This window comes from Megalops cyprinoides, chromosome 2 (assembly GCF_013368585.1).
Source record: "Megalops cyprinoides isolate fMegCyp1 chromosome 2, fMegCyp1.pri, whole genome shotgun sequence".
NCBI classification, from domain to species: domain Eukaryota; kingdom Metazoa; phylum Chordata; class Actinopteri; order Elopiformes; family Megalopidae; genus Megalops; species Megalops cyprinoides.
The window spans coordinates 11,798,207-11,825,504 of NC_050584.1; the positions used below are offsets into that span (position 1 = coordinate 11,798,207).

Consider the following 27,298-nt stretch of genomic DNA (forward strand, 5'->3'; position numbering starts at 1 on the left):
TATGGCAGCTAAGAAGTGCCATATATTCAGAACAGGTCTGTTCTCCCTGTAGATATATCAAAGTCTGCTGCTCTATATTTCACTAGGAATTGTTTACCCAGCCATGCATGGCACCAGCAGTGAAAATATATAGCGAAGAAACAGAAACCCAGGGAAACATAAACAACATCTGTAAAGCAACTCAGAAACCAATCAGTCAGATTCTAGCCTCTCTCTCCCTATTAAGGTAATGGAGTGGTAGCATTAATCTGAACATTTGTATTATAAAGAAAATGCAGCCTAAATTTGTGCATGAATTGAATTGTGTTACATGACCTGAGAAGATAATAAATGCATTTAAGACCAGTGTGTTAAAAAGATAATAAATGCATTTCAAACCGATGTGACAGAGGGCCAATGTGAGTTACATGTTTTAGCACATACATTCAACATGTGACTGGTGCTTGGCCTCAGTTATTGGTTTGTTTGTTTGTTTTTTAGATATATCCATATAGGCTCCTTACATAGTTCTGGATCTGGTTTACTCCACTCACCTCTAAAACCTCATCCAGTCATGCTGGAGTATCTGCTCCAGGACTGGCCGTTTGCTGGGATCCTTCTGAAGGCACCACCGGATCAGATTCCTGCAATCTACAGCATGAAACAGGAGAGGACTTAAGGCTCAGAGTCTGTGCGAATTCTTTCTCAAAACAGGGTCAATGGAGTTGGCTACCGTAGTCCTAACCTCTAACATACACTGCAGGTAGGTCAGTACACTGCAGTGGCCAATGTTTCCCAGTTACTCACCTGTGGACAGTCCTGGTTTAAATTGCAGATCTGAAGCAATGATGTCCTCCTCTCGTCTGAATGGGTGAGCACCACACACCAGGACGTACAGGAGTACCCCCAGGGACCAGATGGTAGCAGGGCGCCCATGGTACTCCCCATCCCTCACCCACTCAGGAGGGCGGAACGGCCTCGTTCCTGAGAGATGGGATTTACAGTTATTCATGTTGTGCTATATGATGTGCACTATCCCATGAGAAAACTTTACCAACCAGCAATGTTTCCTTCTGTATATGCTACTACAGTCTACAGTAGCAGCTAAGGAGGTGGAAGCATATTTTTAAAGAACTATCTTCATAAAAGTGTAAATTATGTCTAGGGATAAAACAAAATAGTTGACTAGTCAAATGGTTCATGACATCATGAGATCAGAGATCAACTATAGTTTTTCAACTATTCAGTCTTAAGACAAAGAATGTTGGAATATCAAATTGATCACAATGCACAATGCATAAACATGTATATCTATGGGAGGATGCTCTTATACATACAAAGCCTGCAGATTGTTCACATCTACAGAAGATAAACTATCCAAAGCAGGTTAAGCTGAGGACTTTTAGTTAAGAGTTCTTTATCCTCCCTGGCGTCAGTTCTAACCTGCAAACTGTCTGTAGGGGTCTTCTTTAAGGAGATCTCCACATCCAAAATCGATGAGTTTCACGTGGAAATCATCGGTCTGGATGAGGAGGTTCCTTGACTTAATGTCCCTGTGCAGGACACCCCTCTCACGGCAGTGCAACGCTGCCTGCACCACCTGCCGCATGATGACCTGGGCCAGGCTCTCCTCCATGTAGCCCCCCAGCTGCTTGGTGAACGTGGACACGTCCAGGCAGGGGGATGGCAGCTCCAGCACCAGAATCACGTACTCTGGCTCCTCAAACCAGTCCAGCAGCTGGATAACATGGGAGCAGGCAGGAGGGCGGCACACCAGCTCCATCAGGGCCACCTCCAGGGGGAGGGACTGGGACTCTCCAGGCTGTACATGACAGAGAGGGGGTTAAGATGGAGATCAATTGAGAGGGAATAAACTGGAAATAGAATACACATAGAAAAAAGGATTCTCTTGCTCCATCACGCATAACATTAATTTCCAAGTTAACTATGAAACTTCTAATCGTGTAGCAAATGTATAGGATGCATACTTACAATTGTCAGATGTCTCTTCGAAAAGCTTGAAGTCACGTATTTGATGGCCACCTATACAGAAAGAAAGATATGGTAAATCACAGAATTATATAATTATTACCTTCTGAGTTAAACTGGAAATTGTTTTGTTCTGTTCTCCTATGCATGGGAATATATTGTGAATACTTTTCTCAGACAAATTCAATCAATTTTACAATCAGTGGAATAGAATGTTATTTGTAACTTTGGCATAATGGAATTGTTATTAACCACCAGAGCAGTGTTGGGTGGAAAGTTAGCTAGCAGTGAGAGAAATATGGACAGGAGATACTGAGGAAGCTCACCTGTTTCCCATCAGCTTTGCGGGTCCCTGCATATACAGAACCACACCCTCCTTCTCCCAGCAACTTTCCCACAGTATAAAGGGAGGTGAAGCTGGCTGCAATACACAAGCTTGGGTTAGAATGTCTTCATCTTCCACTGAACCGTTCCCAAGGGTGAGTGAAGGAACAACAGCAATGTATAATTAAGAGTAGAAACAAATTCAACCCTGAAAAATCCTTTGACCTTTTCAATTTTCTATCTTGTAGACTAAACCAAAGTTAAACACAAATGAATAATTATATCCTGCTTAAATTCATAAGAAAGATGAGTTGCAATGTTTTAACAAAGCATTTGCTGCTAAACCTCCTATGGAATTAAATAACTTTGGAGTATGTTTATGACTGTTAGCTAACCTCATAAGAAGATAAAATTCAAAGTAATATTGATTTACATCAATAATCTCATTGCCTCACCATTGTTATGTATATGTATATACAGAGTCCAGTTATGACAGTTATGACTGAGTGATTGTTATGATGAGTGATTTCTGACCTTTGCAGTGGGCAGAGGAGTGGGAGGGGCCTGGGCCATGGTTGGCTGAAAGAGAGGTGCCCTGCTTCTTCCTCTCTGCTGTATCCTCCTCCTCCTCACCACTCCTCCTGCGCTTGAGAGAGGGCTTTTCCCTCTCCGAGTTGATAATTCCGCCCTCTCCGTGTGACCGAAGGGATCTCTTCCTGCCTTGCTTCTGAGGGCTCTGCAGTTGTCCTTTCTCATTTTCCTCGGTCTTAACGGGCTGTTCAACTTGCTGCCCTGCCTGTCCAGTTCTGCCTAATGTTCTTTCCTCCCTGGCAGTACTCTTTGTTCCTCTCTGACCTAAGATGTGAGAAATGTATTTACAGGTTTCAAAAGCTACAGTTAAGCCCAAACTTCAAATAAATGAATAGCTCATTACAGGCAGAAAACCCTTTACCTGATGTTCAATTCACTACAAATGTTTGTAATATGGCACTAGATTTCATATGATTGATTAGTCTGCATGTGTGGCATGCAGAGTATTTTTATTTGGTGGATCTCTGACCTCTGCTGGGGATCCTGCTGCTTTGGGCAGAGGGAGTGGAAGGGCCTTCGACAGGGTTGGCCAAACGGGAGGAGACCTGCCTCTTCCTTTCTACATCATCCTCCTCATCATGACTTCTCCTACACCTTACACTTGGCCTTTCCCTCTCTTCCTTAATACCACTCCCTGCCTCTCCATAGGACTGTTCTCTCGCTCTCTTCCTTCCTCTCCTCTGAGTGCTGTGCATTTTTCCTCAACTGTCTTCTCTGTCAAGTTTTGCTCAGTGATCTTTCTTTGAAATGTTCTCTGTTTCTAATTCCTGCAATTTGTGAAAAGTACTTTTTTTTCAGGATTTGTCATTCACGTCTTACACAACATGAGACATTGATTTTTTTTTTTTTTTTTTTGGTCTTAGTTACAGCTGAGACAGACAAGACAGACTCTTGCATGCAGCCCCAACAGACCATACCCATAATATTCCCACATTACCTTAACATCACTACTTCCACTGCAAGATTGAACAATATATTCCTTACCAGGACAAATTGATAATAAAAAAAAATAAAATTCAGAATAAATAAATAAATCTGTTATCTACAAAATATAACTTACCAAGAGTTGGTAACTGATCAGCCGATGATGTCAGTATGGCTCAGCATAAAGTCTACTAGAGCTAAAGTACTGAAACCAAAGAGTGAATTCGCATGTTATGTTCGTTTTTCCACAAACGACTGCATTTATGTACATTAAATCGCAGTCTTAGATGGCTACGTCATAATAATGTGGTGATTCCTAGCAATTCTGCCCCTACGTCACAGTAGCGCAGCTTACGCCATGGCAGCTCGATCTTTCTGGTTGCACAGTGGATGCTATGCCTCCATATTCCTGGGTTCATACAACAGGGTTTACACAAGCGGCTGTGCAGCTGATCTTCTGTAATTACCACGTTGTATCATGATAGTGTAGTTTTGTGCATTGTAAATATAATGGTCATGTACCTATTTACAGCAGAATCGTAACATGCTGCATATGTTTCTATTATCGACTTATATTTATGGAGGATATATGTCATAACTGAAAATAAACGATTACGTAAATGTGAAATGCGTACATTTTTATGTTGATTCGTTAACAAAAGAATGAGTAAATCATTGCAAGTGCAAATAAACACATTGTTGCATACATCTAAAACGGCAGTAAACAGAGGAATATAAAATAAAAGCATAAATATCTTTATTTATTTACTGCACGGTCTTTCGTCGAACTATGGAGACAAAACTTCTGAATATCTGAATTCTCTCCACTGTTGATTCACTTTCACGATACAGAAGCGACATATTTCACGTTTTTCACGTTAATAAATGTAGTCTCATTTCTGTGGGGGAAAATGTATTGTTTTATACATTTTATTTTGCTATGGTCTGTAATTTTAGGACAATTGCATATTATGCATATATGCGTCTGTAAAATGGCCAGTCTCACACTACATTTCCCAGTAAACAACTGGACCTGCGGTATTTGTTGAAAGAAGTCGGAAAGTCCCGAATGAGTTTTGAGCAGTTGCACACAATTACTTTCATTTTCACTTTTTGTGCTGAGTAACTGTGTCGCCTGGTTTCCTCGAAGAAAGACTTCAGATTTCCTAACGAATTGGTGGTGTATTCTACTTAAACATTTGTCTGGTTTCAGCTGAGGCTATTTTTGTAAGCTCGATAGAGCGATTCAACGGTGAAATATAATAGCTAGCAAATTCTTCCCTCGCTGGAAACGATGACTTCCTTAGACATACGCCCCGAATCGAAGAAACAGGTACCTAACCTTTTCAGTTTTCAAAAATGTACGTTAGACGTTACTTTGAATATTGAAGTCCGTTTTTATTTGTTAGCATTGCTGTTGGCGGTGGGCTGTAGTTAATAGAATACGTTCGTGAGGCAAATGATAAACAATAAAATGGCAGACATTAATTATTCTTACTGAGCACGTTAGTAACGTGACCCCGAGGTTTAGGTGTCATAATCTTAACCTGCAGAAATACACGAAAATTTGCGCACCTGTCACAACCGATATATAGGGAAAGGCTGAGACAAACTCAGGAGGAAAGAGAGATTAAGGGTGATCGCTGTTTTTATCACTGTAATACTTCGCAGTTTTCAGTTTTCATCTTTGTTCCAGGTCGATGACTTCTGCAAGCACCTCACCAATGAGGTTAGTACGCATATTAATTTGGTTATGTGCGGTTCTCCAGGTAGTAGCTATTCACCAAGAGTTGTGTATTGGCCTTCGTGTACTAATTGTCTAATTTTGAATCTCAGGCAGAATCTCTGGTCTCAGCATTCTTCCCCCAGAAGATTGCAGAGATGGAGGCGTTGCTGCAGGTAAAGGGGCAAAACCTTCTTACATTTATTTTGACTCTCGCAGAGTAGAGATGTCCTTGACCGAAATGCTTCTTCCACGTTTGATGACCATGTGTTACAAACTCTTTTTGTGGACTCAAGGCCTCCCTCAGTGTAGAGGACCTGTCATCCTTGAAGGCGTCCTTAGACATCCCCATACCAGACCCAGCCAAAGAGGAGCTGAAAAGGAAGAAGAAGGAGGAGGTACAGCGGCATATTTCTCTCACACCTCAGTAACTCTTAAGCAGGTGTGAGCTGAACATGTGCACAGACAGCCCTTGGTGCCTGGCCACACCCAGCCACTGAATGTGATTTTGGCATAACTCCATTTGACTCACATTTGGCACACTTGTTGTTCATACTGTATAAATGAATGTGAAATGCTATTTGTGACTCAAATAAGCCCCTCAAGTAAGCCACACAGTTTATGTTCTGTAGTCATATTCTTTTCATACATGTCAGTTACATTTGAAAGTGTTCTTTCATTCATGTCAGATTCGGCACACATTTCAGACATGGTCTCAAAGGCTGCATGTGCTTTTCTTCACAGCTGTTGGTCTCTGGCCATCCTCAGTCATGCTTATTAAGGTGGCAGAACGCGGTTTTGCATTCTTCTTATATATTGCTTGATTAGGTTTCAATTTCACATACTTATTGACCAATTTTTATCACAATTTCAATGTCCAGCGCATTACACTAAAGTGGGTCAGATACAATGCACAGTGAAGGGACACAACACCTCATCTTGCATGGTAAACATGTGATTTAGTGAAAGTCTTTTTTTTACTGTTGCACTAGTGACTTCATTGACTTCAAGACTTCATCTTTTTCCCCCCAGAAAGAGGCAAAGGAAGGAAAGAAAGACAAGGAGAAGGACAAAGATGAAGAGGAGGAAGGTAAAAAAAAATAGCCTAGATTAATTAGTTACTCAATTAGTTAAAATATTTTCTGCACTTGACTCCTTGTAGCACACATGGACATGTTTATGTGTTCTGGAATTAAAGAGTTAACGCATGGGTGGCCCATGTTGGAATCATCTGGTGGATAAAATGGAGGGAAGTAAGCTAGTCCTTCTCTCAGGATCTGTCCTGTCATTTCAGTGCAGCTCCAGCCGCCTCTCACAGTATTATTGACCACTCCTGCCAGCGCCAACATAATAGAAATGTACCAATTACAAGGGTGTCTTGCCTGCAGAAATTTCATGAGCCATGGTGCAAATAACGCAGTATAGAGGCAAATCCAAATTAACCACCAACCAGGTAAAAAACAGCTATAATGTTATGTGAGTTTGTCATGGTAATTACCTGATTTTTTTAAATGTCAAATGGGAACACTAATTACTGTAACTAAAGTTGATATGACAGAACAGCTAAATAGTCATACATAGACTTAAAATGGTACCCCTTACTGTACACAGAAATTCGACTTTTACTGTGCATTGAAGACTTAGGAACGTCATCACTGTGGAATACAGACTTCTTTCTTTGGGTGGGGGCTCCCTGCTGCAGTCTGAGTCCTGTCAGTCCTAGAGGTGCCAGGGGGTTTAATGAGTTGTATTATGGGATGCTTTTATCCAGCAGGCCCAGCTTGTGGCCCGATCGCCTGCAACGAGAGGGTGGAGAGTCTGCTGAAGGAAATTAAGCCTCACATTCAGATGCTCAAGGAGAAACTCAACACTGTGAGTCGGACCCCTGTCCATTTTACTGTCACAGATTAGATCCATTTGATGAGCCTTCAGTGATTTTTCTCATTTAGAGTAATATAAATACAGCTTTTTGTGTTGTCATCATGTTGCACTGTCCGTTTAATTGAGTGAGTATGCACATAGTCATGTTCTCCTACCTCTGCTCTGCGTGCCAGGTGTCAATGTGGGTGCAGCTTCAGATTCCCAGGATTGAGGACGGGAATAACTTTGGCGTGGCTGTGCAGGTGGGTCTGTCTCCCCACTTACTGTGTAACTGAGGTCTGGGGGCAGTATCCATTCTACACATACATTATAGCTGCAGCATGATTACTGCATGCTTTTACAGCCAGATCTATAACTGTCTTGGTGCCCCCTGTATGTAACATACAAAATCAGCTCTGTAAGGATTGATACCTACCAATTACTGCAAAGTACACATTCTCTTATAATTCGATAGGTCAGTCCATTAATTGCAAATATTGAAAAAGGAGAACTGCACACATTATCGTAACATTAGAAAGGCTAGATGCTGCGTCTTCCACGGTTTGGAACACCAGGTAGAGATGTTATTTGGAAGTTTCTGTTGGTATATTTATGTGCATCTTAATGAGATTAACAGTGAATTCTGCCTGAGACAGTCCAGTCAAGAGAGCTGGACAGAGACAAATGCATGACTTCACCCACACACTGAATTTTGTACATAATAGGAGACAACAAAAACACAGACTTCCAGTCAACATCTCTACTGAACGTATCCACAGAAACATCTAGTCAGCATCTCTGCTTGTGCTGTTGATTGGAAGTTTTTGGGGGATGTATTTGTATTGTGTGTTAGTACCATATCTTCTGTGAATAAAAGCATATTCAAAAAACACAGTTGCTGAACTTGCTGTCTACAGTGTCGCAACACACAGAATGTTTGTGAAATTACAGTGTAAAAAATTGTATTGGTATTGTTTTACAGGAAAAGGTGTTTGAATTGTTGACCAACACTCGCACCAAGATTGAGGGGTTCCAGACGCAGATCTCAAAGTAAGATGAACGCAGTAATGCAGTTATACATTGGCTCAAATAGTTAAAAAGTTAGGAGTTACTCAGCAACAGTAATGTGCTAAAATTGGATTGATGTATATTATACGTGAACAGTCATCAGTATGGAAAATTTTTGCAACCGGATCGTCATGATTAATCACAGACTGTTAATATGTGTGTAGTTACAGGTGATGCCTGGTCTTTCCTGTTTTGTTGTTAATGATTTGTTTTTTGTGTCACTAGGTACTACAGTGAGAGAGGGGATGCTGTAGCTAAGGCCTCTAAGCAGCCACATGTGGTTAGTTTTATCCTGTTCTTCTTCTGTTTGTTCTTTTTTACCATAAGTTTTGCAGTGAAATCTGAAAATTTCATTTTACACATTGAGAAAAAAAATTACTTGAATGGGAATATCTATAAAATAACACGAGCTTTGGCCACTTCAGCGCTACATCGAACACTGTGTGCTTGGTGTGGGTCGCATGTTGAGAGTGGTGACTGTGCAATCGGGTCGTTTCAGGGGGATTACCGGCAGCTGGTTCACGAGCTGGACCAGCACCAGTACTGCGAGCTGCGTGTCGTGGTCCTGGAAATCCGCAACACTTACGTGAGTCCCCCCCGTCCCACTGTCTGGTCCTGTGTTCTGTGCCTGAAATGGAGGCTGCGATGCCCCTGTAGCCTTCTGATTGCAGATGGTGTCCTGATGAACCTATGGCATTCATTCACGCGCTTGGCTGAGATCAAAGGCACAGTTGGAAATGCCAGACCTTAGTTATGTCCAGGTGTACATGGAGGAGATCCTACCACATAATGAGCTCCCAAACATAGTAACAGTCCAGCGGAAGGGACATTAAAGTACCCCCATAAAATGTTTACCCCCAAAAAAAAAAAAAAAAAATCTATATATAATTTAGTCTTTGTGAAAAACACTTTAGAAATGGGGCCCTAGTCTCAGTGCTTGGTGGTAATGTAACGGGTGGTATCTTGCGTTGTGTTTTAATGTGATGTTACGTGGGTCGGCGAGCGAGCGAGTTTCGAACCGAGGTTCTTACTGCTCGCTGCCAACCCCTTAAAGCCAGCGTCGTTGCCAGTTGAGCTAAAGGCAAATTGCCGTTAGCCTGTCGGCAACAACGCTACTTAGCCAGGTCTCAGAGGGCGTGACGTAGCCGCTGCAACCACTCGGCTACCTGCTACCCGCTACCTAAGGCTTTACGCAGGACTCACACGAGCTAATCACTTCAGCTCTGCTACAGTAACACACATGATTATTTATGGTATACATGTACTGCACCCTGCATCGCACAGGCTTTGGCTTCCCCTCTCCATAAAAACACCTGTCTCTGCTCTGTACCCGTGTAATGGAGACACAAGAAGTGTGCTGGCCCTTTAAAGCCCAAACTGAGTTCACTTGTATAATTTGTGAACCTCACCACAGGGCAAAGTAGCCTGAAAAGGTGAACGCTTTTTTAACACGTTTGATAAACATATGCTATAGTGCCTCACTATTACAGCAGTGCATTCCCAGAGATTCCGGTTTGTCCTCAGAGTGTGTTTTTAATGTTGTCTCAGTAACATTCAAATGGAAATGTAAATCAAAATTTTAGCTGTACTGATGAGATCTTTCAAATGTGGTTGATGTCAACTTACGTACTTATTTATGCTAGTAAATTCATTTTTGATGGGCCTTTTTAGATGGCTGTATTTTTCTGGTCTTCATTGATGTGGTATGATGGAGCTGTGCAGGGGCAGAATGGAAGGGGGGATTCACCTCTCCTTAGCCTCCATTTTGAAACTTACAGTACACTCAGATCTTACTCATTACTCCCTTCCCCCTGTTCACTATTCCACCCCTCTTTCTTCATGGCCCACTTGCTCTGCTGGTGCTGCTTTCATCCTAAACTTAAAATGGATGGCCCTCCACCATTGCAATCTAGAAATGGTACGATTAAAGGGTAGTGATGATGTAATGATTTGGTCATTCTTGTCACCACCACCAGGCTGTGTTGTATGATATCATCAACAAGAATTACGACAAGATCAAGAAACCCAGAGGAGACTCCAAGGCCCTGATCTACTGAGCCTGCCTGTGTACAGATGTACTGACTGACACACACGCATGTACACACAGTCATAAGCACATGTGCACACACACACACACACACACACGCACACACAAAGTGCAAAGACACATGCACACACATGTATCCACTTAGAGAAACAAACCAGAGAGACACAGTTAGTAGCTGAGTACATCACCACAATGCTGCGACAGGCATTCTCACATACAAAGATCGTCAAACTCCCAAGATCTCCCTAAAGATGACCCTGCTACAGTGAAATGTTTTTTTTTGACTCAGATTTCCAAAATAAAGCAGTGATTTTGAATTAAAGCGATTTGTGTTTGTGAAATGGTGATGAACACGCCGTGTGTAAGAGAGTGAGCACTGGACACAATGAGGGGCATGTGTTTGAACTCTGGGTGAGACACTGCAGTTATACACTATATGGACAAAAGTATTTGGCCACACCTGTTTTTCAGGGTTTGGGCTAGGCCCCTTATCTCCAGTGAAGGGCAATCTTAGTGCTTCAGCATACCAAGACATTTTGGACAATGCTATGCTTCAAACTTTGTGGCAACAGTTTGGGGAAGGCCCTTTTCTATTCCAACATGACTGTGCCCCAGTGCACAAAGCAAGGACTATAAAGACATGGTTTGGTGAGTTCGGTGTGGAAGAACTTGACTGGCCCGCACAGAGCCCTGACCTCAAGCACATCGAGCAGCTTTGGGATGAACTGGAACGGAGATTGCGAGCCAGGCCTTCTCGTCCAACAAAAGTGCCTGACCTCATAAACGCTCTACAGAATGAAGAGGGTCATACACCACCAGGATTTTTAATGGTGTTTTTATTCTATTTCAAAATAATTCAAATACCTTTACAGTGTGAACAGGCATAATTCATAAAGTAGTCAAGTAAAACCACATAATTACAAATGGATTTGGCTATCAATATTGCACCACTCCTACTTTAATGCTACATTAATGTGAATACCAAATCAGCATACAAAATTAGAAAGCTTCTTCATTCACACCATTAGCACCTTCACATGCTCTGTAATGGGTCACTTCAACCATGACTGGCTGTGTTAAACTAATATCCATTTTGTTGCTTTAAGTAATTAACGAATACATTAATGATCCTAAAGTGGGATGTGGGCAGAGGTCTGTGGGGGTTGGGGATGTTTCTTAAATTTCAACTAAGCTGAAAGGTTTGGAGGGATATCAACCAATTAGACTAGGAGGCAAAAATAGTTTTCTCGGCAGCTCTCATTCACATATTTCAGCTGAGAGCACCTCCCATGCCCTAAACCTGATACAATGCAGAGATGCTACATTAACTAGCATTAATGGGTTAATATGATTTCCTAAGTAGATGTTGGTGAATATTTTGATACAGTAGATGAGTATTAGTAATGTCACTTCCCATATAAACTCTTATTTACTAGTACTTTTTTACTAGTGTCTTTTACATTTCAGATAATCACACAAATAATTGTTTATTCATTTACTGGAAATAACCAAAATTTTGAGTCTACCGTATGTGTTTCTACTAAATGAAGTGCGGATCCATGTCAGCTTCTACTTTTCTAAGTCAACTTAGCTTGACTTTGCCTAAGTCAGTTGTTTGCCCTCAAATATATTATTATTACTACTACTATTATTACTACTAGTATTATTAATCAGATATATACAATTCCCACTTTATGTCCATGGTAAACTTGTGGAATACAATCTAACACCCTGTAAATTACCATGTACATTTTATGAAAACTTCTTAGCTGTCTGAATTCTTTAACTTTTGCCAAAATTTCCCAGTGCCTGTCTGTGTTCCTCCTATGGAGCTAGAAACAAAAAGAAGGGAAAAGCAAGCTACATCATTACCCTTTTAAACAATCTCTTCATGAGCTGCTCTTTTGCTGTCTCTCAGCTGTGGTCAACAGGCCCACCCCGGGCCGCCCAGGGCAGTACCAGCTAGGTCCCAGGCGGTACCATCCCTGGTACAGACCTCTCCATCCTAAGCAGCCCAGCGCGCCCCCTAGCAGCTGCGTGGGGAACTGCGGAAAGTGGGCCAAAAGACAGAGCAGCAGGAACACCCAGAGGCCGAGCAGGAAGACACAGAACAGGAAGAGCAGGCGCAGCGGGGCCCCTGAGGGCCCGCCCAGGGCCAGGTAGGGCCCAAACACGGCCGTCTCCTCGGCCAGGAGCAGGCAGCAGAGGCAGAGCAGGAAGGCGTCCTCCGAGACCTCGTACCCGCGCCACAGCATGCCGGATTTGAGGCAGGTGGCCTTGGTCTCGCCCTCCCGCAGCAGCAGCAGGGGCTGCCCCAGCCCGCTCTGGCCCTGTGCGAGCTGCACCCCGAGGGAGGCACTCAGAGGCTGGTAGCAGCTCCCCGTGGCGTTCACCAGCAGGGACAGCAGCCGCCGAAACCCCACCCACAGCCCTCCCGCAACTGCCAGCCTGGAGAGGTGCCGCAGCGAGAGAGCGAGGGACCGGCGCACGGAGAAGTAGAGGAGGAAGACGAAGGAGCCCACGAAGATGCAGGTCCAGCCCCAGCCAGAGCGCAGAAACTTCCTGAGAGAGGGAGAGAGAGAGAGAGAGAGAGAGGGAGAGAGGGAGAGAGGGAGAGAGAGAGAGTGAGAGAGAGAGGGAGAGAGAGTGAGAGAGGAGAGGGGGAGAGAGGGAGAGAGAGAGAGAGAGAGAGAGAGAGAGGAAAGGAAGAGAGAGAGAGAGAGGGAGGGAGAGAGGGAGAGAGAGAGGAAGAGAGAGAGGAGAGGGAGAAATAGAGAGAGAGAGAGAGAGAGAGCAAGAGATAGAGAGTGAGAGAGAGCGCCAAGATAACAGATCAGCACTGTAGATCTATGCTGGGAAGGTGAATACTGTGTTACACCTGGAGTAGAATACTAATAGACTGTAGACTGCAGTGTATACTGAGTAAAGTAGCATCAACTGATAAATAAAAGGCAGTTGATACTGTACAGTACTCCAAGAGTCATAAGGATGTGACTTATATCTGCTTATCCATACTAGTTACCAGTTTAACAAGGCAATGTAACAGTGACATGGTACAAAGTTGTGCTCACCTGTACAGGTAGTGGCTCTTGTTTGCAAAGATGCTGTACTGAGAGACCCAAAGGCTCAGGGCAGGGCCAAAGAGAACCACGCCTGAGAGCACCAGGTGAAAATGGCGGCGGAATGAAGCATTTCCAATGAATCCAGCTGCAAGGTCTGTCACCACCACCAAAATGGAGTTCAGAAACATCCTGATTCTGACCTTCTCTTGCTCACAAAGAAAGTGATGGGAAACACTATGGCAGTGTACTTCTCTGATCCTCTAACTTATGCTCTGTGCATTCAGTAACAGAAATTAAAAATCCCTCTTAGAAATATGCTGTGGACCATACATGTGTGCTAAATAATAACCTGACCAAATAATGATTGTAAATATGATATAATGATTGATTGAGGGATCCAAATTTCTTGCTTGCTGATGATCTATGAATAAAACAATCCAGAGCTGGTGCAATACTCAGATACAATGGGTCTGTAGCTTGCTTGCTTGGTGTAGAATCCTGAAACTAAGATTCTCCAAAGAATCCAAATTTGCAGCAACTCATTGATCCACAAGTGTAATGGTCCTGGCCTCTAGTGATGTCACAGTTGGTACTACGCCCCAGTGGTGTACTCTTTCAATGTGACACAATGATCCAGTAATACAGCACTGTCTCTGTCGTTTTCTTCCGCTTTTCAAAGTCTGCCGCATGACATCCTCGGTTTCACTGCGCTGCCTTTGACTTTCTGCCCTGTCACTTGTTCATCTCTTCCATGCATTCACTTGTGGTTTCATGGATTCCCTCTTTCCTCCTGTCACTCCGGCTCTGTTCAGAGAAACATGCCCACTATCACGTTCCCTTTCTGTCTCTCTCCACTCTCTGCAGCCTCGTCACGCTCTCAACAATAGCACGGGGGTTATAAAACACACCAACCCCTCCCCTCAAATCCCCCCTCCACCCCTTCAGTGGGAAGTTACCCAAATGACGTTCTCTCGATCTGTGTTTGTCCTATAACATTGTTGTGAAGCGCCTTCTGAGCGTTCATGCATATGGGTGAGTATACAGGAGATCGATATCACTGATGTGTTAGCTGTAAAGAGTGGTATGAGAATGCAGCTGCTGTCAGCGTGCAGCATGTGTTCATTGTTATAAGGAATGTTTGGCATGTTGTATTCCACTCCTCCAAACCTCAGGTAAAGCACAGTGCCTAATCTGAAACAGGTTAAAAATGATGTTCCACAATGCAAGATGGTGTTAGGATGTTGTAGCCGTATCCTGAGATATTTCTCTACGCATTGCATTGCATTTGACAGACCAGCACTATTCTGTATGTGACACAGGTATGAACTAATTCACACTGTCCTTCAGTGTAATGCACTCAACCCCATGTTTCTAAATATATAACCGAGCTATTAAAAGAAGAGACTCAAACCTGTTTGGATCGTCGCTGCAGCAGGGCAAGTCCCTTAGCACAATAGCCACTGGGTGCAAACAAAAGAAAAATATACATACGTGCAAATACAGAAGCCGTTTCATTCTGTCATACGACCACCAATGAAAAGGTGAAAGTGCACTTGCATGTTTGTAGAATCTAACAGCCAAATTTGATGATTATGTTATTTGATTGTTATGCCTCTCTGGGGGGGTTCTCTTTCTGCAATTACGCATTACACAAGCTGGCACGGAAGTTACACATTCTAGTATAGGTTTTACAATTAGAGCTAGAGGGAGGCGAGATTTTGATAAGCCTGTGACACGGAGGCTCTTCCAGTAAAAGTGCTGTCAGTTTCTGTGCAAGAATGTAGAAATCCATTTTCCTGAAGAACTGGTTTCAGGCACCAGTTTTTGAGGTCCACAATTTTAAACTAATACCACACATACCACCCTCCTGCTAATAGCGTATTATTTTGTATTTTATGGGCACAAGATAATAACCACTATTAGCCCATACTCTCAGGTGTACATCACAAATGAAATAAGATATTTAAACCATAACCATCTCTCAAATGCCTTCATCTGCACAATTTCACTATAAAACAGAGTGGTATGATATTTTGCCATGTAGTAGTAGCACTGTGAACTGATTAGGGACAAATGAGCCTCTGTATAAACAAGACTCTCTTTTCTATCTTTAGCTATTGCTCTATTGTTCTCTACATTATTAGATTCAGCTGCTGGTATCGAAGCCTGTTTCTGTCAATCAGTGGGCCTCCCTCGTGTCTCTTTCTCCCTCTCACCACTTCATCTGTTTCTCTTTACCGTCAGCATTTTACTCTTTTATGCTGCACCTGGCCATTCAATGAAATTCTTTTCCTCCTCTGTCAGTTTGCATCATGCATCATTTTATACCTGGTTGAGCTCATTCGCCACTTTCACAAATGACTCTGTGAAACCGTTTTTTTGGTCTGGAACAAATGGAGGTCCGTTTTTGCCGACCAAAACCTCTCTATTTCTCAGCCTACTGTCGATTCAGCTCCTCTTTGTCCTGTTTTTGCTTACGTTTTACTTGCCCCCTGTAAAAGCTGTGGCTTACGGGTCCACTTACAGTGAAACCTGCATTCCTCCCATTCCAACACCACACAGCCCCCTCTTTCCTCTGTCCTACAGTGGGAATTTGCTCATTCAGTACTTAGTTCCTCAGCCTTCCCTCCCCAGTGTCCACTATCCGCTAATCAACACTGACCTATAGAGAGCGTCCCCCTGATCTATCAATCTGCAATTGATTCTCTAGGCCTCTACTAGAGGAAGCAGCCATTAAAACAAAACACAGAGCAAGTGCTCACCCATGTAATGGCAGTAATGAGATTTTCCCACCAGAGGGCAAAGAGACAGACCAAACCACACAGCCACTGAACAGTGCCTTCACTTGATGCAACACTGATACAGCAAGAAAATAAATACTTAAAAAGGTTTACATGCTGCCACTATAGCACTTTCGCTTCAGTGTGGCACTCTATGACTGTATACTGCGTATAGTCTATGAACGCCGACTGCAAGCAAAATGGTAAACTGTGCATTAAAGGAATCTTTATTGTTATTGTAAAACATTCTTAATGCAAGTGAAACAGACACTGAAACACACAGCAACAAACCCTTCATACTCACTATTTCTGCACACATTTCAACACATACTGACAGCCACTGACATCCTCAAATTTTTACATCTGAGGAAGTTTTTTCTCTTGTGGACAGGACATTAATATGAACACAATGTCATACATTAATAGAATTATCTTCAGATTTTTTTCCATGTCCAGATTTCTTTAAAGATTTCTTTAAATTCCCTGTTTCTGCCATTTCTAAACTTTTGGCTGATGCTTTTACAAAAAGTAACTTTTTATACGTAGTACACATTTTATACGTAGTAATTTATTTCCAGTAATTAATTCCATCACCTATTTGCACTTTATTGGTTTAATAAACCAATGTTTGTGATCCATTTGCAGTGAGCACCTTGTATGTAGATTCTGTTTTTTTTGTATTAGGTAATTCATCTTAGGCCTCATCAAAGAGCCATGGCTTTAATTCAAAGGAGGGGAAAAAAAAATCACTCCTTGCCTCCTCCATCCCAGCTTTGCTGCAGGCTTCAGCATATCTGCAGTTACAGACCAGAAATGGCTTTTGTGAATTTGGAAGCAAACCTGGAATTGGGAGCTCAGTACTTCACAATCCCACTGTAAATCCCCACAACAGGTCAATAACGTTTCGCTGTTTGTCTGGTAGCCGGCTCCCTGCCGGTCCTGTCTCTCTGCCCCTGCCTGTGGGGACAGTGAGAGTTGCACTGACTTCGTCTTTGTTTAATTGTCCATGGTGTCGGGCGCCCGCTCCCGCTCTCTGTCCTCATCTAAAGGGTGAGTCTGCCTGTGTTCCCACAGTCGCACGGCTCCATCCCACTGAAACAAGAGGGGAAATTACAGCACGCACACTGATTTACGCAGACATGCCAAGACATGTAAACGCTCGAACTGTATGACACAGAGGCGCCCTTAGACACACGCAGGCAGACAAGCACGCACTAAGACGGGTTAAAGACGAGTGGGGGAAAAACGACACAGGAACACACAGCGGGACGTACACGTAAACAGGGGCACCGGAGACTGTATGGGAAAACTGCCGCAGGGGCACTCACAGAGCTGCTGATGATGTTGTCCTGGTAGGGGTGCCAGCTGACATCTCTCACGCAGGCATTGTGATCGGACAGCCTGGATACCACACTGCCTGTCAGCACGTCATAGACTGGAAGAGGAGGCATAGAGTGCAGCTTACACACCGTGCACATTTGCAGAATACCAAACTGCCCTGGGGCCTTTTAATAACTCCGAACGCAGAGCGACGGAGAAAAGGTATACACACCGCATGACATCACAGTACTTATGTGAACACTTCTTGTGAACTTTGTGAACTTTTCTGACAGAAATGGGGTGCAGTACGTACACGTTCACAAGTTTCTCTCTGTTGCTTACATACGCATACATACAGGGACAGGTGTACACACACACAGATACACACAGACACAGACTCACTGACAACTTTCCCGGTGGAGCAGCCGGAGTATATGAACTTCTGGCCGGTACTGAACTCGGGTGAGAATCGGCATCGAATGAGCGTGTGCTGGACACCGTGACCTCGGTACGTCATCACCGATGTGTCCCCTGCCAGCTTGTTCCTCTTCAGAGCTGTATGTGTCAGGGTTGGGGGGCAACAGAGGGAGAACAGGGTCAGGTCCTAATGCTAAGTGGCTGAAGCTGTCAGGGCATTAACATTCTTTTTTTTTTTTTTTTTTTTTACAGAAATGTAAAGGCTGAAATGCAATGCTGATTAAGAAGATGAAATTTCCCACTTCTTCACTGATTCTGAGTTTGTTGATGGCAGGCAAGACTGATGGATAGATTGAAGAATAGACCGTAAACGAAGCTGGCACCAAGTTTCAAATTACATGGGTGTTTGCTGTCTGTCAATCAGATTTAACAACTTCCAGCCTGTTTCCATTCAATAAGGACAGCAAAAACAAGAGCTGGGAGATTGAGTTTCCAAAGAACTATTTAGAGGACTTCAGGAACAGAAAAACGAGTCACGACAAGCAACTGACACAAAGGAAAAGAGTCTGAAGCCAAAAAAAAAAAAATTATACTGTAACTGGGATGAGCTTGGGAGACTGATCAACTCCTTTGCCATTATTGATACTTAAACTCACAGGAACTAGGTCTAATACCCACCGACGTTTACTACTGTCTTTTCTACAGTTTAGTAGGGCATGAGTGAGGCTTAGGCCCTCTTCCTAGCCTACCTCATGGTTTTCCACCCCCCCCCCCCCCCCTTCCCATTCTCTATGTTCGTACCCCTTTGGGGGACCTGCTGCCATCGGTAGTCCCAGTTCTGCTGTGTGACGGCCAGCCTAGAAGCAGCCAGCCCCTCCTTTGGCGAGAACTTCCTCACGTCCCACAGCTTGATCGTCTGGTCTTTAGAGTTACTGATGAGATAGCGTGCATCCCCCTGCCAGAGGTGAAGAGAGGGATGGATGCATCAGAATGTTTAAAATGCATGCCAGACACATACTGGTCAGTTCAGCTGGCTTTTAGCTGTAAGCTAGTCTGTAATATTTAGTAAGAAATCATAAGTTGCTGAATATTCCATAATCATTTTACACTATGCGCACAGTGTAAAAACTTTCAAACCTTCAGGGAACGCCACTAGGAATTGCTGAGATTTATGTCTTTGGGAGCCAGTGAATCATCAGATTTGTCATGGCTGAAACCATGACCCAAGCTTTACATAAATCCATCAAAAGATGTCCCATGGGCAACTGAGCATGTCGAGCTACAGCACAAACAAAGAGGTAACAGAGACGCTGTCATTTCCAGTCTAGTGTGAATGAAGGCTTGCATATCACTTCAGATCCTAGCAGTGCTACCCCAGGGTGTGATGAGCTTTTACCTTGCTGTGTATGAAGGTGATGCCATCTCTGTGTCCGGCCAGGTGTCCCACGGGCTGCGGTCTGTCCTCTCGCAGCGTCCGTCTGTCCCACACTTTGCACAGGGCATCGTCGCTACCAGAGAACAGCAGCTGTGAAGAGCTGTCGGCAAATGCCACTGCATTCACATCGTCCTCATGAGCGTCAATCTGTGGAGGGGCAGAGAGGGGCTTATATATGCTTCTATATGTGTATACTACTATATGTTTATATGTATTTGTGCTGTATGTGTCTACAGCACATGCACACCATTTAGACAGTCAGTTTATAAAAGAGCTCAGGCAGGTAACAAATACCGTGAAGCAATGAAACACTGCACTGAGAATGACAGATGCAAATTTTTCATCAATACATATGATCCCATCTTGCTTCTGAAGAGACAAAGAGTTAGGAGAGTGTCACCTAGGGAGCTGATATTGTTGATACTCTAAATGTCTGTGGGGTACTCCACAGCAGGACAAAGAGTCAAGACGACCCAGGAGGCAGTGTGAGTTTGACGCTGTATAGGCTGACGTGGTGACAGGGTGTAAATGACAGGTCGCAGCCCCAACAGGGGCAGCAATAAAAAAACATGCCGGCTGACCTTCAGCGTTCTCCTGTTTTGCTCACGGTCGAAGACGTAGAGGCAGCCGTCCTTCGCCCTGTGGGGGAGGGGGGGGCGGCAGAGAAAGACAGGAACTAGCAGCAGATCACACAGGACCACAGACATAAGCTCTGTTTCCACAGGACTAGTTCTCCACAGGTTCCCATGGTATTTACTTACATCAGTGAGTGCAGACAATATAAATCTACAAATAAGGGAGGATATTCCCTAAAAGGACCCCTGATCCTTTTAGTGCTTTTTCAGAATCTCTCTGGAAACACGTTTTGGGTTTTTGTTAACATCCCATGATTTGTAATGACTCTGAGTTTCACATCCATGGTAAATCTCTGAAAATGCTTCAAAATTCCATATGAATAGAAGAAACCAAACTTAAAACTAACATTAACATTTTAAAAACATGCATGAAGCGCATGAATGCATGAAACAGTTGTCTTAAATAGTGTAATATATTTCTAATGTTTCAAAAAGCACACATTGTATTTTTGTCACGGTGGTTTATTTATATTTATCAATGTCTACTCATGTGACTAAATATTAACTTGCAAAAACAAGAGGCTCAACTGAATGAGTAATGAAAGTGAAATGTTGAGACATCACCGTTTGCCACTGGATCAATTTTCCCCAGGAAAACTGACCCCATCAATTTGCCACATACATGAGTAAAAAAAATTATTCCAGGTGTGAGAGGTTACTAAAGCAAAGATAGCACGTAAAACACAATGTCAAGGTCAGGATACCTCATTTTGTGTGAATAACTTTCTATACAAAGACAGACCATAGACCATTAAACACTCACCCCCCAAGGACCTCTTTGCCGTCCGATGACGCTGCAATAGAAAATACGCAAAACCTCCTCTCGTCTGGACTGAAAAAAAAAAAAACAGAAAATGTACCTAATTAGTTTACAGGAATCAGACTTCTCCAGTGGCAGAAACTGTTCGTGTTATTACATCAAACCCACAAACACAATGTTTAGATCAGGTGATGATGCTTCTTTCTTCTTGGGAATGGTGGATGCTATAATGATACGTCCATGCACAACACTCCAAAGCACACATCTAGTCATGTGAATATTGTTGTATGACAGGTTAAAGTTAAATAAAAAACTGAGGAAAAAAAACCTCATTCATCTAAGTGCATACAAGACTGCAGGTAAAATATTCCATTACCTGGTTTAAATGCTACAACAACTATGAGGGTAACACTAACTTGAGGTCCAGAGCGGTGTGCGTTTCACTGTCTCCATCTATACTGCAGACATGAACTAGAGAGGGAAAGAGGGCAGTGAGTGCACAGATCAGCACACAAGCACAATCCTCACAATCTGCCTAATAAATCCTGTTGACTCTTCAGTACCACGTGCAGCAGGAAAAAAACAACAACAGCTGAACACTCAGAGAGATTCCATTTCCCATCTGACATCAGATTTTTTCCTAGTCTAATATACGCCCTGCTCATTTTGTATCAGAGACGTGTTGGCAGTGTGAATCAAGAGTAAATAAAATTGTGAAAACAAAACAAAAAAAATCACCATGAATTGGAAATGTAAGGTTTTTGAACTGTTTTGTTGCACAAGTGTCAATTTATGTAGTTTTCGAAAACGATAGTTCTTGTTCTAACACGTGAGTGAACAGAACTGAAAAAGTTATCTTAATGTTTCTTAATGTACACTGGAATCATCAGTTGGATATGTTTCAACTAGCGCACTAATGCTGGCAATTTTCCGATACACGCACGCCAACCATGACTATTTTTCACACTGCAAGACACTACAGAGAGCTAAGGACTAATTGCTGGATGGGCACAGCTTCACGGAATATCATCCAATCAAGTGCATGATGAGTCACAGGGTGCCTGACAGCGGCAAGACAGCCAACACCTGCTGGCATACCTCTCCCTATCCCTACTGTGAGCTGCCAGCCATCATCAGCTGATGACCAGGCTGGGTTTGAACCCGCACTGTAGAGTTCAGCATGCACTCAAAGCAAACGCCTTAGACACTGAGCTACTTGGGAGCCCCCATTCAAATTCTTCACAAAATTTGGTTGGAGGACTTCCAAATTACATGTTCACAGACCTCTCAAAATTACTAACATACTCCATCATGGGGGTCAAATGGGACAGATTGCTTCCTAATTCCTGCTTCCACATTTCCCCGTAATGTGAGGCTAATATGTGACTCAGATGAAAAATTCTTATAATGTGGGAGCATTATGTGTTGTGGGTTTCAACAGGCAAGTGCCAATCACTGTCTCACCAAAAATCCTTGTTAAAAACAAGGTAAAATAATACTGCCATCTTAACCTGAATACAATCATTTACATATAAATATCAAACTCTTATATATATATATATACATTTTTGTGTCCCGGCATGTGTGAATATACCTTGTTTTGAAAACTCTTGTCACTATAGTGTGAAAAGGGTTAAATGCTTTGCACGGGACAACTGGTGCCTCAGGTAACTTACGGCTATGAAAAGCCTCATTTTCCCATCTTAACTGAATACACACCTCAATGCACGATACTCTACCATTTCTCTTTCCCTCTGAAAAGCTGAATACAGCGCAAGCCTGCAGTTAATCTCTTGTCCTTCAACTGGAAGGGCAAACCACAGAGACCGAGTTGCTATTTCTGAGGTCGCTTCCTCTCTTACTATAATCGGACCAGCTGGAATAGAGAATGGAATGGGAATCGGGGGTGAAGCAGACGTCCAGTACACTCCAGCCCACGTCCCGTGCCTTCACTGTACGCTTCAGGGTAAAGCGCCCCCTGCTGGTGTCATACAGACGGATGATCTGATCTGAGGGAGAAACAATGGGGGGGGCTTATGTTACATCATATTTTCCCAGTGAAAGAGCAGATCAGTTACCAGCCAGTACAGAGGAAGTGTCTATGACATAAACATGAGCAGATGGGAATATAATGTCTAAATCAATTTTTACTGATTTCCTGATAGTATCTGAAAGAAAGTAATCACCCTGGCAAGCTGACAGGAACGTGTTGCCGTCGTTGCTGTACACCCCACAGAATGCTTTCTGCTGATAGGTGTCCTGGTGGGCCACATGGTTGGGCAGGAAACTGGGCAGGCAAATTATTATTCACAAGAGTATTGGTGGGTAAGGACAAGCTCATTCCACTGTGCACAGACATGATTAGGACCATACAGCTACCGCTCAGAACACAATCTATCCTTACAAACATAAACAGCCACGGTAGAGGCTATAGTGTAACAGTGGTCTGTGATATTAGTCAATGCTCCAAAGGTAATTATGTAATTAATTATATAATTAAATCTATAGAGTCGCTCCTTATCCAGATTCTTGCTAACGTAAATGATGAAGCACTGACTGTCATGGTTGTATTTATTTCCATTAAGAACTTAACTGGGGACTTACATGCACAGCTGTCAGTGTTTAACTGCAAACACAACCCATGCTATTTTCATTATTGTCGTAATGTAGAGGGCCTTACTCCCTGTCTTTTGCATTACAGCTTGTGTAATCCACCAATTTAACTAACAACAAAAAATACTTGTGTACAGCATGTGGAACACTGAGCGTGACAGGGGAGCAGCCTCTCCATTCCCATCATCTTTGCAGTGTGTCTGAGCAGTAACACGCTCTCCAGGATTAGATGTGCTGCGCGTTTAAAAGTGCTGGTAGACTCACTGTGAGTTAATGCGACTGCACTCTCCATGAGAGAAACTGGAGCCTCCACACCGCCCCTGTTCCCTCTGAGACAAAAACAACAATGCCACAGTCACCAGAGTGCTCACTGGTAATGCTCTGCCCAGCAGGTTGGGAGGAGCACGCTGAGATACCTTTCATCCGCCTTTCAGACCGAGCAACACAGTACAGCAAAATGGCCACTGCCACTTTTTAAGAAAACTGCCACTAGGGCAGCCTGGACGGCAATTCTCCGGTCCCAGACAACCGCTGTCATTTGGCACAGAGTCACAGGCAGCAGAGCAGGGCCATGTCCTCTCACCTGTCTCAGCATGTGGGTGAAGCTCCGTGCAGCTTTTGAGCCAGAAGAGGCAGTAGCCAGTAGGATCTGGGTCCGGATTTCACTGCGGTCCACATCCTGTGTGTCGGGCTGCAGGTCCACTAACAGACAGCGCACCGATAACACGCTGTCAAAGCACACACTGACATGCCTACACACTCAAGTGCACACGCCAGTATGCATGTGCGGGCACACACACACACACACACATGCCCATACGCGCACACACACACATGCATGCACACACACATACCCGAACATTCTCAGTGATATACGTGCAAACTAGTCACACATTATACAAATTTCCTTATTTTCTTAGGGCTCACACAACAACCCTCATGATAACGCACACAAATTAGCCAATGAAACTGGAAGTTACCAGGGGGGATGTAGCGGTCTCCTAGGCGACCCTCCCAGGGGCCGTCACTATCATCGTCTGAGTCAGAATACGACTGGACGAGCTGTAGACCTGTTGCCCCACTTCCGTGGACCAGCCGCACCTGACCCCTTCAATCATGAAGGTGGGAAGAGACAGACAAATTACAGGCCAGTACGGCCATCAAGCAATAAAAGGTCGATCTCTTACTAAACTGCTATCACAGAGGATGCAAATGGTCCCAAGTTAAACTCTCTAATGCCGCATCAAAACATTACACAGTTTAGTGGTCAAAATTTGGATTTATAGTCTTTTAAATTTGGTCCAGCCGGAAAAGGGCAGACCTGTATCCAAGCCACTGTTTTCTTATGCACTGTGTAATCAGAAATGAGGGCAGGCATCTGCGAGGTAGCCACCATTGCCACAGGCATGCCTTGTGAACAGGCCTAATGTGGTGCCCTTCTGGAGACGTTTTGCCACCACTCAGCATGACACTCTCTTCTTCAAGCTTGCTGCCTCTCACCTTAGATCATGCCAACACAAATTTCAAATTGTTCCACGAGACACTTAATATAATTTCCTCATAAACCTTCCATAATCTGCAAATCTCATTGTCTGTACAGCACTCCAGAACTTCTCGTCGAGTAAGGCTCTACAAAGACCTACAAGAATACGTCAAGAAAAACACTCACCTACAAATAACTACTGCGCAAAACAATGAAAACTTAGCTAACTTGGTACCTGGTGAGTCAGGCAGAATGTTCAAAGAGAAGAGAGAGGAAGTAGCTCCTTATCTACAGACATCATTTAGGAGTAGGCACCATGCAGATCCAGTGGTCACTGCCTCTATCTCTAACTGGTTATACTGATGGTACACACTGGTAATTTTATCTACCCATCTACTGATAATTAAACAGCACAGTGAATAGGAGCTGGAACTCTGATTTATCTAGAATTGTGTGAGTGTCTTTGGGTAGGCAGATTCATGGGTCTCTCTTTCAGAAATGACAAAATGCAACAGCAGTAAACCCATTTACTCCAAATTGTCTGAATACAAAATAAGTTTCTGAAGAAAAGTTCTCTGATTCTTATATAATTGTAAACTGTTGTAAACCAAATCAGCCCGCTTAATATCTGGAAAGGGAACAAGTAGCATGGAAAGCACAGTGAAACCCGACAGATCAACAAACAGAACTCCAGTTTTCAGGCTCCACTTACCTCCTCAGTAAGTACGCCAGCACTTGAGCTAAATCAACGTCTTCCTCTGCTGCCGACTGTCTGTCCGTTTGTCGCTCTGCCTGTCTACCGCCTCTCTGGCTGGTGTTCTGGTTAGTTTCTTCTGGTTCCGACTGGTCTGGGTTGCCGCTGGATCCCCGACCGGACATCCCAGAACTGGACTGAGAGCCCATAGACTTAGAGCCTAACAGAGACGTTTGCTAGCCAGCTGTGTGATAAGTAACAGACAAAAACGCTTAGCGAGTGAGCCAAGAAAATGTGTGCACTGCATCAGGACACATTTCATCGTTAAACCTTGCAATGGTAAACGATTTATCATCCAGCAATTTACACTAGCTGACAAGGATGCAGCTACGATAACAGTGACCTACACCACATAATACAGACACATTTCAAAGGATGATGGTTGGCTAGCTTGACTAGGTAGCTATGCCAACATACCACTTATCTGTAGCTAACTTGTGCGCTGACTAGCAACTGGGTAGCAACATAGCTGACTTAACTGTTTTAATTTCGCGATTTATGAAAATGTAACTATTTAGCCTCAACGGCACATGATAATAAAGCAACCTAAAGCAATATATTAACTTAGAGGTCTCAAAAAGTTTAAGTCTGACCCATGTTTAACAGCTGGCCCACGTGAATGTAAAAGTATTGCAAATTCGCAAGCAAATCATAGATGAAGCGTGTCGGGTGGCAGCTAAGCCATTACATGGTCAGTACACCTAGATAGCTAGTTAGCTAAAACGAGTCTTTTAGCAAGGACTTAGCGGGCTACTTAGGTGCCATCACAAAAGAGGAAACACATTTATAAACCCATAAGGACCACAGAACCCCGTTTATGACAGCTAATCTCCAATGTTATATAGCTAACGCTAGCTACTCACTTACTGTTAGTATTAAATACTGTAACTGCCGGTGACCTCACGTTATCTTCCTCTCTGGCAAGCTAGCTAGCTACTTACCGTGTTTTCGAGGCGTGAAGGGTCTTGACACTTTTAAGTATTGTAATTTTCTGTCGTCCACACTGTGCGATTAGATGTCTAGCTACCTGTTTAGCTACGCTGTCACAGCTTAGCTTTTGAAAGCTGTCATTATCAATATTCATCTAACAGTTCTCCTGAGCACCGCTGTCATGATGTTCCTGCAAAGGCCACAGTTCCCATCTCAAGCGCCATGTTGTTTACATTTTCCGAGCAACTGCACCTTTTGCTGTCACATGACTCCACCCAGGGAAAACGGGAAGGGTCTGGCTGCAAACCTGGGGCTCTGCTGTGTCTTATAGCGAATACCAAAAATCGACCTCAAGGCATAGGCCCATGCACCGGTAGCACTCAGTCTTATACTTGCAACGAGTAAAAACATAATACTCTTCACCCTACAAGGCGCCACTATAGTTACAGTGGTAAAATATGGGGAAGGGAATACTCCTTGGATGGACTGGGAACAATAAAGCTAGGTCGAATATATAATTATTATAATATATATCACAGATTCGACCTGACAAGAACGCTAGTTTATCAACTTTTTTGTTAAATTCTTGAACAGGCTATATTTC

General features: G+C 43.4%; 4 protein-coding genes across 4 annotated transcripts; 1 reads left to right on the forward strand and 3 right to left on the reverse strand.

Annotated features, from left to right (window-relative positions):
• Positions 1 to 535: 535 nt before the first annotated feature.
• LOC118796067 (serine/threonine-protein kinase pim-3-like) lies at positions 536 to 3,578 on the reverse strand. Its single transcript, XM_036554901.1, has 7 exons — positions 3,353 to 3,578; positions 2,827 to 3,147; positions 2,295 to 2,389; positions 1,972 to 2,022; positions 1,423 to 1,801; positions 787 to 963; positions 536 to 630 (listed from the first exon to the last, which is right to left on the reverse strand). Exons 1-7 carry the CDS (start codon positions 3,576 to 3,578, stop codon positions 536 to 538), a joined length of 1,344 nt encoding a protein of 447 aa, XP_036410794.1.
• Positions 3,579 to 4,893: 1,315 nt separating this feature from the next.
• psme1 (proteasome activator subunit 1) lies at positions 4,894 to 10,806 on the forward strand. Its single transcript, XM_036521148.1, has 11 exons — positions 4,894 to 5,140; positions 5,504 to 5,536; positions 5,644 to 5,706; positions 5,827 to 5,928; positions 6,563 to 6,620; positions 7,302 to 7,402; positions 7,585 to 7,653; positions 8,373 to 8,440; positions 8,684 to 8,738; positions 8,958 to 9,044; positions 10,435 to 10,806. Exons 1-11 carry the CDS (start codon positions 5,102 to 5,104, stop codon positions 10,513 to 10,515), a joined length of 756 nt encoding a protein of 251 aa, XP_036377041.1. The 5' UTR covers positions 4,894 to 5,101; the 3' UTR covers positions 10,516 to 10,806.
• Positions 5,482 to 13,755, reverse strand: LOC118772633 (fat storage-inducing transmembrane protein 1). Its single transcript, XM_036521146.1, has 3 exons — positions 13,577 to 13,755; positions 12,425 to 13,067; positions 5,482 to 5,514 (listed from the first exon to the last, which is right to left on the reverse strand). Exons 1-3 carry the CDS (start codon positions 13,753 to 13,755, stop codon positions 5,482 to 5,484), a joined length of 855 nt encoding a protein of 284 aa, XP_036377039.1.
• Positions 13,756 to 16,856: 3,101 nt separating this feature from the next.
• dcaf11 (ddb1 and cul4 associated factor 11) lies at positions 16,857 to 26,929 on the reverse strand. The gene is made up of 15 exons (XM_036522917.1): positions 26,706 to 26,929; positions 25,723 to 25,948; positions 24,508 to 24,635; positions 24,111 to 24,229; positions 23,792 to 23,856; positions 23,101 to 23,201; positions 22,777 to 22,923; positions 21,331 to 21,385; positions 20,918 to 20,986; positions 20,101 to 20,158; positions 19,481 to 19,666; positions 18,886 to 19,039; positions 18,070 to 18,222; positions 17,676 to 17,782; positions 16,857 to 17,439 (listed from the first exon to the last, which is right to left on the reverse strand). The coding sequence occupies exons 2-15, from the start codon at positions 25,911 to 25,913 to the stop codon at positions 17,344 to 17,346; spliced, it is 1,629 nt and encodes a 542-aa protein (XP_036378810.1). The 5' UTR covers positions 25,914 to 25,948; positions 26,706 to 26,929; the 3' UTR covers positions 16,857 to 17,343.
• Positions 26,930 to 27,298: the final 369 nt, after the last annotated feature.

Bases quoted from the DNA above. Each gene is read 5' to 3' on its own strand.
- LOC118796067 (XM_036554901.1), bottom strand. From the start codon at position 3,578: ATGCACAGCACTCAGAGGAGAGGAAGGAAGAGAGCGAGAGAACAGTCC. The intron at 2,023-2,294 runs GTGAGCTTCCTC...CTTTCTGTATAG, and splicing joins GCAAAGCTGATGGGAAACAG to GTGGCCATCAAATACGTGAC. The intron at 964-1,422 runs GTTAGAACTGAC...CCCATCTCTCAG, and splicing joins CCCCTACAGACAGTTTGCAG to GAACGAGGCCGTTCCGCCCT.
- psme1 (XM_036521148.1), top strand. From the start codon at position 5,102: ATGACTTCCTTAGACATACGCCCCGAATCGAAGAAACAG. The intron at 5,537-5,643 runs GTTAGTACGCAT...TTTGAATCTCAG, and splicing joins GCAAGCACCTCACCAATGAG to GCAGAATCTCTGGTCTCAGC. The intron at 8,441-8,683 runs GTAAGATGAACG...TTGTGTCACTAG, and splicing joins TTCCAGACGCAGATCTCAAA to GTACTACAGTGAGAGAGGGG.
- LOC118772633 (XM_036521146.1), bottom strand. From the start codon at position 13,755: ATGTTTCTGAACTCCATTTTGGTGGTGGTGACAGACCTTGCAGCTGGA. The intron at 13,068-13,576 runs GTGAGCACAACT...TCCCTCTCTCAG, and splicing joins AAGAGCCACTACCTGTACAG to GAAGTTTCTGCGCTCTGGCT. The intron at 5,515-12,424 runs GCTGAGAGACAG...AGGTGCTTGCAG, and splicing joins GGGTGGGCCTGTTGACCACA to AAGTCATCGACCTGGAACAA.
- dcaf11 (XM_036522917.1), bottom strand. From the start codon at position 25,913: ATGGGCTCTCAGTCCAGTTCTGGGATGTCCGGTCGGGGATCCAGCGGC. The intron at 24,636-25,722 runs GTAAGTGGAGCC...TCATGATTGAAG, and splicing joins CTGGCGTACTTACTGAGGAG to GGGTCAGGTGCGGCTGGTCC. The intron at 19,040-19,480 runs GTAAAAGCTCAT...CACCTCTGGCAG, and splicing joins TCACCTTCATACACAGCAAG to GGGGATGCACGCTATCTCAT.